General features: G+C 51.2%; 2 protein-coding genes and 1 pseudogene across 3 annotated transcripts, besides 1 other annotated feature; 1 reads left to right on the forward strand and 2 right to left on the reverse strand.

The window, feature by feature from the left end:
• Window positions 1–95: 95 nt before the first annotated feature.
• NCS57_01369200 (uncharacterized protein) lies at window positions 96–1,685 on the reverse strand (the record flags this gene model as incomplete). The annotated part of the gene is made up of 3 exons (XM_053063320.1): window positions 96–916; window positions 967–1,363; window positions 1,410–1,685. 3 exons carry the CDS (start codon window positions 1,683–1,685, stop codon window positions 96–98), a joined length of 1,494 nt encoding a protein of 497 aa, XP_052906653.1.
• A 3,141-nt stretch (window positions 1,686–4,826) lies between these two features.
• Window positions 4,827–6,882, forward strand: NCS57_01369300 (annotated as a pseudogene). The gene is made up of 6 exons: window positions 4,827–4,952; window positions 5,026–5,413; window positions 5,467–5,521; window positions 5,575–5,794; window positions 5,841–5,980; window positions 6,036–6,882.
• Window positions 4,827–6,882: a sequence feature.
• A 385-nt stretch (window positions 6,883–7,267) lies between these two features.
• On the reverse strand, window positions 7,268–8,992 carry NCS57_01369400 (Catalase-peroxidase; the record flags this gene model as incomplete). Its single annotated transcript, XM_053063321.1, has 3 exons — window positions 7,268–8,519; window positions 8,571–8,706; window positions 8,758–8,992. 3 exons carry the CDS (start codon window positions 8,990–8,992, stop codon window positions 7,268–7,270), a joined length of 1,623 nt encoding a protein of 540 aa, XP_052906654.1.
• Window positions 8,993–9,926: the final 934 nt, after the last annotated feature.

Consider the following 9,926-nt stretch of genomic DNA (forward strand, 5'->3'; position numbering starts at 1 on the left):
TATTGCAATCTTTCCCTGCCCTCGCTTCACTTCCCACATATTTTGACCTTAGACATTGAACTACAGCATCTGAAACCTCCCCTAAATTCTTTTGTTTATTGCTTGCCATCGTTCTCAGGCAGCTCATAGATAACTGGCGGATGTTCTAGTTCTGCCATCACTCTTGGACTCTCCATCTCGACCGGGTCAGCTTTGGGCGTGTCATCGAGGGACGGGTTAGAGACTGGCTTGAGCGTAGCCGTTTCGTCCACTTCTGGCGAGCCTGGAGACTGATCAGGTGCCGGATCCCCATCTGCTTCCGTGTCCCGCCCCTTCTTTGCAGCGAGCCGTTTCATTAGGAACCAGATCAAGCCGGTCATGAGAATGACACCCATGGAGACACCAACTCCGATGCCTGCCTTGGCTCCGGTGCTCAGGTCTTTTGAACCCAAGGAGTCAGCACTCTCTTGTGACCCTTTGTTGCCCTCGGAGTTCTGGTTGGCCGAGTTGGTCGCATTCACTGGCAGCATCTTGGCCGGCTCCCAGTCCTTGGAGTTCTTCCTGTGCACTTGGACAATACTGTCGTTGGCCCAGTAGTATATCCAAGTCTCGCCGTTGCCCTGGTCATTGGCAACAGCTAGGTCGGCACTTGAGTCATCAGCTTGAGGCCAGATGTTGTCGGTCTGGTTGGGAGCCAACTCCCATTCATCATTATTTTCAGTGACCTGATACAACTTCTTGTCGGCCCCGAAATAAAAGATGCTTCGAGAACGAGAACTGTCGATAGACATGCCGAGGGACCTTATCTCGGGGTTCCAGAAAGGTAAGCTGAACTCTGGATCGACTTCGTCGTCAATTTGAATGGCTGACGGAGCCGTCTCGTTCGTAGGCACAATAGACGAGCCATAGAGTCCCTCTAAGGGTTGGGGAAACGTCGCTGCTTCTTGTTAGCCATCCGTAATATGGATTCCTAACCAGAAGACGTACAAAGATGCCATTCGTCCGTGTTTGAAAACCGAGAGACCTCGATGTTGCTCTGCCCTTGTGGAAATGCCACTGAAATATTCTTGCCATAATGAGCAGATGCCAAAGCCATTCCGGCCAAATGATCCTGTGAGATTGCCCCATCATCCACCCATGCCGTCGTTTTCGGCATGTACCGGAGCATCATGACGTCTCCGTCCTTGTTGTGGTAAAAGAGGCGATATCCCTCCTCGCCTCCTAACAGTTGCACGGAGAGCCCAGTCTCGTTGTTGACAGACTTTACTTCGGCAGTTTCTGATATGGCCCAATTGTCGATGTAGGTGAGCTTCCCGGTCGTCATGTTACATTCACAGTACGCGTTGACGATGACGGACTCGTCGGTTTGGTAGAAAATGGATGCCTTTCATGTCAGTCAGGGTAAGATACAAGTCCAAGAAGCAACTGACAGTAACTTTTTGTCCGTCCCACCATCCTGCTGCTGCCAACGCTGTGCCCTTTCGCGGCATCAACCCGACTTTGAGAACGTTAGGCTTGTCGATGGGAAAGATGGGAGTTTTCTCGCTGTTGCAGTTGCTGTAGTGGAGTTCCCCCGTCTTTGGGTCCTGGGCGCCGACTTGGACCCCTTTAGCGGTGCTATAGGCATACAAACTGGCGGTGCTGGTTGCTCGGATCCAAATCGTCAGCCATAAGAGAAACATTGCGACAAGTTGGGATTGAAACATGATGAAGTGATGGGCGAGCTGAAGTGTATAGAACGATGCGAATTGCAGAGCCTGGTCGGGGGACGGGGAAGGATCTGAGGGGGCATAGGATGACCGGGTATCTTGACTCAGTCCAGATCACAGCCGCCTGGAAGTCTCGAGGCGCGTGGGGCGTATCTGTCGCCATGGCGGCTGAAAAGTAGCTGCGTCGAGATCACATTTGGCGGCGAGCTGAGGAGTTAAACAAGCCAGGCTTTGGTTCACCATTGGCTCGGCCAAGCCACGAGAACCTTGGCCCTGCAGACATGAGGTGGAAACATTTGTAACAGCCGAGCTACTCTGAAGTCCTGAATTTCTGCAAGGAGAATGTTGACGGAGGTTTGTTAGGAACACTTCGATCACTGAGGCAAGGGGGCATCCGAAAACTTGATGGTTCACGATTTTCATATTTGTCTGTGTTTCAGATTATCTCTCGGCAAGTGGAAGCGCATGTTGAGTTTACCGTTACTTACACAATCGAGTCGCATAGGGCTGACTGCTTGACGCCTTGTCGTTCTAGAACTGTATGTGTTGAAGCCATTGCTCCCAAACAGTCGACTTGCATCGTCACATGAAGAGATTTGGTTAACCGAGGATATTGGAGTCTGTCACCTCACTCCCTTCAACGTTACCAAAGCCTGACGCTTAGATACCATTACTTAGCCTTTCGACAGACGACCTTCTTCTAAAGCTCACCGAAAAAAACCCCTGTCGGCAGTTCTCACCCCCCTGCTCTCCATCGCGGAGACTAAACCCTAGATGCTCCGGTTCCACCTGACAAGCCTTGATCGACCCTCATGCCCCGGCTGAGGTGAGACGCCAAAACCAAGGCCTCGCTCTCACTGGTCCACGAATACGGGCGGGGGCGATCATTTCCATTCCGGCTAGACAACATGCACCCTTGACTCCAATCCACCAATCGATAGCCTCAATTTGACGAGTGTGCAGGTGGAGTCGGATGATGTTTGATTGAGAGGCGTCGGGCCTTGACTCGAGAGACAAATCATGAAATTATTCAGCCTTATTCATCTGTTGAATTGGTTGATCGTCGAGTCAAAGAGGAAAATTTAAGCGAAGATGGAAACCTTGATACACCACAGCCATTATCTTGGAGGTCAGATCGGCATTGAGTGGTCTTACTGCCTTGGCCGTCCGTGACAACTCACTGCCACGACTGCAAAGCTTGTTGAGACTCTGGGGCCCGGACTTAACCAAAGTCCCTCCGAGACCCCATATCAGGTGCCCAACCTTTGGTATACATCGATTCCGCTCCGGCATTGGCTGTCCAGTGGTAAGATGATCGCCCGAATAGTTGAAACTGGACATCTACAGTCTTCACTTTGAAGCTGAAGCAGGACAATCCTGGAAGAATCTTGCGATAGACTTAAGCCTCTGTGAATCAAGCCTCAGTTCGGAGGCTGATTGGTGTGAGGAAGATTCCAGCGGACAGCTCATCTCTTGGCCTCGGCTATCGTTCCCTGGGCAAGCGACCCTATGGCTGCTCTGGCCTGCTGGTATCTTTCACAACTCGTCCCTGACTCTATCAGTTGCTCGATATCCAAAGAGACTCCTCTCGCGTACAGTGGTAAATACCTAACTTCTCCCGACTAAGAGGAACCCCTGTTTCTAAAATTTCTTTTATATGCGTAGACCCAGGCATAATAAGAATACTGACTAGGTCCAATTAGTCTGTTACGGTATCCTACATCCCCAGTTGCCGATGCCAGGAAGATCACATCCTGGTGGTCTCGAGGAGGATCATGAAGAATTTTACTACGGAGGGGTCGATATGAACATTTCCCGTCGGTAAGAGCGGCAGATTCTTGGATTTGGCAAGTAGAATTGTTCATCCCTTGAAGCCATTTCTCTTTAGCCGAAAGGAATGCAAGCCTGGAGTGGCTAATGGGAACTTGAACCCCAGGATCATAAACGATTAAGCAAACTACTCGTCCTCGGCAATAGGAGGGTCGGCCGCCCGAGGTGGATCACCACCACGGGAGATATATGTCAATCGAATCACGTTCGCCATGCTGAGCGTCATTTGTCCCTCGGCCATCATAAGCGCCTTCACTAACATCTGCGAAGGATTCGATCCTTGGGAAAGTCAGACGGGAGAGCTGCAGAAAACATCGTGCCGCCCTGTCCTGGGCCATGTGGATTTGGTATCATTGGGGTCCAAAATATGGGGCGCTGTTGGGCCTGGGCAATCTCGCTGGCACTGCCACAGTTTTCATCACGTTCCGTATTGACAAAGGGGGTAACTGGAGAAGGTTTGTTGAAGAATGTTTAACCAAGTACCTTTCACGATGAGGAAATCTGTATCTGCTTGTGCTTGAAGGTACTTTGAGCTTGGAAACCAGGCATGAGTTGGATAGTGTAGTCGAGCCCTGGCATCGCGAGATGCCTCTTCGGGAGTAGAAAACAGTGCAGCAACCAATGAAGAGTAGGAAAGCGAGATTTTATGGCTCTAGAGACTCATCTTAGGTGAGGTCATTCACTTGGCAATGTGCGATTTTGAGTTGCGCCCTTCCTCTTTTGGCTCCTCGTCGTCTATTCTTCCATATTCGCAAACTCCGCAATGATCAAGCGGAGTTAATGCTAGGCGCTACTACAGAGTAGTATTCGCTCCACTGAGCCGAGCCTCATGATAAGGCTGGACTGACAGGCCCTTTTGCACCAGAAGGGACAATAATAGAAGCTTTTCACCAGTAACGTGCAAGGTGGAAGCCGAGGTAGCATGGATGCTCAGCCCTACCAGGGGGTCCCCCTTGTCGTTTCGCCACAGGCTACCACCCATCTAATATTAGTAGTACGGGGTAGGGTGGTTACACGCTTTCTTGGCCCTTAACGTTGATAATCTTACTTATTATTAAGGAATGTCATCGCTCGATCTGTATTTTCGCGGCCGAGGCTCCTATTCTGCATAAAATTCGTATCGGACAGCCAATACTCGTTACCCTTTACCTTCACCCCAAGACGCCCCGACCCTTGGGCAGTGTGGGCTAGACCATCTCGGTGAAGTTGGTGAACCGTTGGCAAATCGCCAGCAAGGTACGAACCTCTATTCTCGTTTCCTAATCGAAAATTCTAATCAGTTCAGTTCTATAGCTAAGAATCACAGCATCAAATCTCCCAACGCCCGGATTCAGCACGATCTCCAACATGACATTCATCGATGATCAAAGTCAACTGCCCATTCGGAAGCGCGAACGTATTAGCGCGCCTAAAAGCCGTGGAGGATGTGTAATAGTGAGTGTCCTAGGTGTTGGCTGGAGGAAGATGCGAACCATCTGTCAAAATCCCCTTGACTAACCCCTTGAAGTGCAAAAGAGGTCACATCAAATGTGATGAAGCAAAGCCAAAGTGCTCTCGATGCATCAAGTCAAATTTCAACTGCGAGTACAAAAAGCCCGAAAAGAAGAGCAAGGGATGCAGACCAGAGCGCGTTTCCCAGCGAATTATTCTTCCCAAGGGGGCAGCGGAGGAACCAAGTACGCTCATCATACGCCCACACGAGACCAATTCTGGCTTTGATGATGATTTTGCAGTTGAAAGGGGTTTAGTGTGGACGTCTAGACCCCTAGAGGGTCAGATGAGGCCCTGGGAGAGGATAGTACCTCGTAAAGCATCTCCTCTTACTCGGGTTCTTGAGTCTCCCGATTGCCTGGCTATCGATATGCCATTGAAGTCCAAGGAACTATTTCATTACTGTAAGAGACCCCTTGTTTCTGAGGAGCTGAATGTGCTAACTATTTATCTGTAGTCTATGTGGCAGATCAACAGTCGGGAGTTCCGCATAGGGATCAACGAAGAGACTGGTTCGTTTTTACATTGTCCTCTGTCTAACGATACTAGCTGCTAACAAGACCAGCCTCTCGTTCGTCACCAACAACCCACACGCCTTTCGCAGCGCTCTCATCATTGCTAGCCTTCACTTTGTGTGGAATAAAGGAGACCTGCAACAGTTTAAGTCCACCTTCCTCGTCCACAAGGTCCACGCTATTCGCATGGTGAGCGATTGGGTGGCCACCAAGGATTCGTCACTGTTCACTTCAATTGTTCGGCAGGTGGCCACATTGTGCTTTGCAGAGGTGAGCTGGTCCATCTCGCATTCTGTTTATAACACTGACAGGTAAGCTCTGTTTTGCCGACGTCGTCAGCGCTGAGACACATCTAATTGGAATCATGAGTCTCTTGGACCACAAGAAGCAGCTCAGCAGCCCTTTGACCGAGGAGGACCTCATAGAGCAGGAGCTTGCTGATCGGTATTTCGTCTTGTAAGTTTCAACTCAAGCACCATCCTTGGGCCTCACCAGCTAACCATCATCTTAGCACATACACCTGTTTCGTGGGCTTCAAAAGCAGACTGATCGAATACTTACGTCGCGTTGATCCTACCGGAAACGTGTACAACATCACACCTGACGAGGCCATGATCCTCACATCGTCGTTCCTACAATCAGAGGCTCCGACTGGTGCTCTTGCAATCAAACTCGCTGCGCTTCGTCTCTTACCTAGCTTCTTCAATCCGATGCCTGCCGGTGTCAAAATGGCCGACATTGACGGTTACTACACCATTCTTGCGATGCGCGAGCTGACGGCTGAACTTGACGGGGCTCGAATCAAGCAGCGGAATCGACCCAATGACTCTACTGCAGTCTTTGAGGCCATTTGGTCCAACGGGGTGGCTTCAAAGCTGCTTGCGCAATATGTATTCTCTCATACACGGTCCATGTCGGGAACACTCCCGCCTAGTAATGGACGCCAGAGATTCAGGACAACATGGTGTGGTATTCAAGTAGCCGCGAACATGTATCTTCATCACGTTGTCAGAATGACAGAACCGGGCTTTCTGGAGCAGAGAGCTCATCACTATATGATGTATCTCTTCCGACGAGAGCTCAGCCAACTCACTGCTCGACTAGAGGAGCCGGATTCAGATATCAACCGGGACTTTTTGTTCTGGCATTACTTTCTTGGGGCGATCCATATGTACAAGAATGGCCAGGAGTCTCCTACTGCTGAGTTCTTATACCAGGGTATCTGCGACTGGAGCAAGGCAACCGGTGTTACTGAGTGGGCAGATGCGTGGGCTGCGCTGAGGGGAGTGAGTTGGCCGGCAGAGTATCCTGATGAGTTGACTGGTCAGAGTGTCTGGGAAAGAGCACGATATAGGTGAATAGGCACTGAAGAGAAGTGTATAATTCTAATTATTTTTCGTGTTGATCTTATCACTCTGACCACACATATCAAGAGGGCAAGGGAGAGAAGAAACATAGTATTCAATTAAATGCGTTAAGCTTTTATCTTTGACATTTGAATAATACTACTTGGCTGTAAATGATGTGAGCTTTAGTTCCATGGGGGCAGAGAGCTGTAAAAACAGCAGCAAGGAACGAAACTTGAGTTCAGCAACGGCATTGAAGCCCGACACAGCCAGCACTATGAGAGAGAGCGAATTATTCGACTTAGCGGAGCGCAAGAATTACGAAAGGTTTGTCCCGAAATATATATAAGAAGTAGCTATGCTATGCACAAAACAAAAAAGGGCTCTAGTCTACACTCTAGTTCTTGGCCTTAACATCAAAGCGGTCCAGGTTCATGACCTTGTCCCAAGCGGCAATAAAGTCCTTGACAAACTTCTCCTTGGCATCCGCGCTGCCATAAACCTCGGAAATGGCCCGAAGCTCAGCGTGCGATCCAAAGACGAGATCAGCACGAGTGGCAGTCCACTTCTTGGCCTTGGTCTTGCGGTCGGTGCCGGTCCAGAGCTCACCCTGGGAATCCTGCTTGGTCCAAGTAGTGGCGGCGTCGAGGAGGTTGACAAAGAAGTCGTTGGTGAGCTGACCCTTCTTGGTGGTGAGAATACCCTTCGAGGAGCCGTCAAAGTTGGCATTGAGGGCGCGGAGACCGCCGACGAGGACGGTCAGCTCAGGAGGAGTCAGGGTGAGGAGGGCGGCCTTGTCAACGAGGAGCTCCTCAGTGCGGGCGCGGGCGGTTCCATGGCCGTAGTTGCGGAATCCGTCAGCAAGAGGCTCGAGGAAACCGAAAGATCGGACATCAGTCTGGTCCTGAGTGGCGTCGACGCGACCAGGGGTGAAAGGGACCTTGATATCTGTGAAGCCAGCATCGTGAGCAGCCTTCTCAACAGCAGCAACACCACCAAGGACAATCAAGTCAGCCAGAGAAACCTGCTTGGTCTTGTATCCAGAGTTGAACTTCTTCTGGATAGCCTTGAGAGCGCTAAGAACCTGCTCAAGCTGTTCGGGATTGTTGCTGGCCCAGCTGCGCTGAGGCTTAAGGGCAATGCGGGCACCGTTGGCACCACCACGCTTATCGGAGTTACGGAAAGTAGAAGCAGCATTCCAAGCGGTGGAAACAAGCTTGGAAACACCAAGACCCTTGGCAGCAAGCAGCTCGGCCTTGAGAGTGGCAATATCATCATCACCAATGACATCACCCTTGCGCTCAGGAAGAGGATCCTGCCAAGTGAACTTCTCCTTGGGAACCTCGGGACCCTGGTAACGAGAAACGGGGCCAAGATCACGGTGGAGGAGCTTAAACCAGGCGCGGCCAAAGGCCTTGCGGAGCTCCTCGGGGTTCTTCTGCCACCGCTTGCAGATCTTGAGGTACTCGGGGTCGTGGATGAGAGCGAGATCGCTAGTCAGCATGGTGGCGCGGCGGAACTTGGTCTTGTCGAAGGGATCGGGGTAGTCGACTGTGCCGTTGACAGCTTCCCATTGATGGGCGCCGGCAGGGCTCTCGACGAGGGTCCAGTTGTTGGTGAGAAGACTGGTGAGGAAGCCGTTGCTCCACCTGATTCGAGTCAGTAGCTGGCTTCCCTATGGAGTTTCATTTAAAACTCACTTAGTAGGGGTCTTGGTCCAGATGACTTCAAGTCCACTAGTCATCTGGTTGGGACCGTTACCCTCACCAACCTTGTTGTGCCATCCCAGGCCCATCTCTCCAAGGTCAGCAGCCTCAGGCTCGGGGCCAATATTGGCTATCCAAGTCAGCATTCAGCCAATCTAACATAGAACTAGGAGAAACTCACAACCAGGAACAGCGCCGTGGGTCTTGCCAAAAGTGTGACCACCAACAATGAGAGCAACAGTCTCCTCATCATTCATACCCATACGGTCAAAGTTGACACGAATATCCAAAGCAGAATCAGCGGGATTAGAGTTAGCATCAGGTCCCTCTGAATTCACGTAGATACCGGTTCTGGCGATCTGAGTTCTGAGCGAGGTTGTAGTGTGGCGAACGGGATGAGCGCGTAGCCGTCTCATGGCTGAGATGGCGGGACCATACCCAGACAGTGGACTGGCCACCGTAGATGGAACATTGATCGGTACCCTTGTGCTTTGTGTATAGACGAATATAGACCACACGGGACCCTGGAGTAGGCCACTGGATTGTGGCAGGCGGGAGCCGGGAAATGGCTTCCCAGGTGGCGGTACCATCACGCAGCAGGGCTCGGGCTTCAGGAGTGAAAGAGTCGATGATGGCGTTGACATTGCTGACAAAGTTGTTCCCAAATACCACCTCCCTGTCGCTATCGGAGAGACCAAGTTGAACAAGGGTGTCAGCCTGTTGACGCAGGCAAGTCCACAGAGTTCGGATGTAGTTCTCGAGGGCGGTCCCCTGGTGAGTGTAGGAAATGAACGAAGCTGGGGATTGATGTTGACCGCAGCGGCAAGCTTGTCCTTAAAGGGAATCCACTTCTTCCCAATCTTGACTCAGTTCATGGGGACCATGACTGGGTAGGGAAGACATTAGCTTGAAATCCAACCCAAAACAATAAGGAGACTCACCAGGAACCCAATGGCCACCACGATAAAAGAGCGCCCGGCCCCCTTCGCCCCTGGTATCAACCAGAAGTCTCTCTGCGCCAACGAGAAGGCGAAACCAACCGTTCTGTTTCAACGACGAAGGTATCTTATTGCGAAACGGCTCTGGTACGTTGCCAGTATCATCGAAATCCCAGGGCGCGGTCATGACTAGTGCGGTCATATCGGTCGCCTGAAAATGGCCTTGGGCCGCCGGGGGATTGGAGAGATCGGGTTCGTTCATTGTGTTTCTGTATTATTGGCCTTAGCTGAAGTGCTCCCACGTCATGGGCACCGGAAGAGCCGAACAAATGAGAAACAGAAGGGGAAATCTTACCGAGCCGCCGGTGCCGTAGCGAAACAAGGGGGTCTGGAATGGACGGGTGCGCACAAA

The sequence above is a fragment of the Fusarium keratoplasticum genome, chromosome 12 (assembly GCF_025433545.1).
Source record: "Fusarium keratoplasticum isolate Fu6.1 chromosome 12, whole genome shotgun sequence".
NCBI classification, from domain to species: Eukaryota; Fungi; Ascomycota; class Sordariomycetes; order Hypocreales; family Nectriaceae; genus Fusarium; species Fusarium keratoplasticum.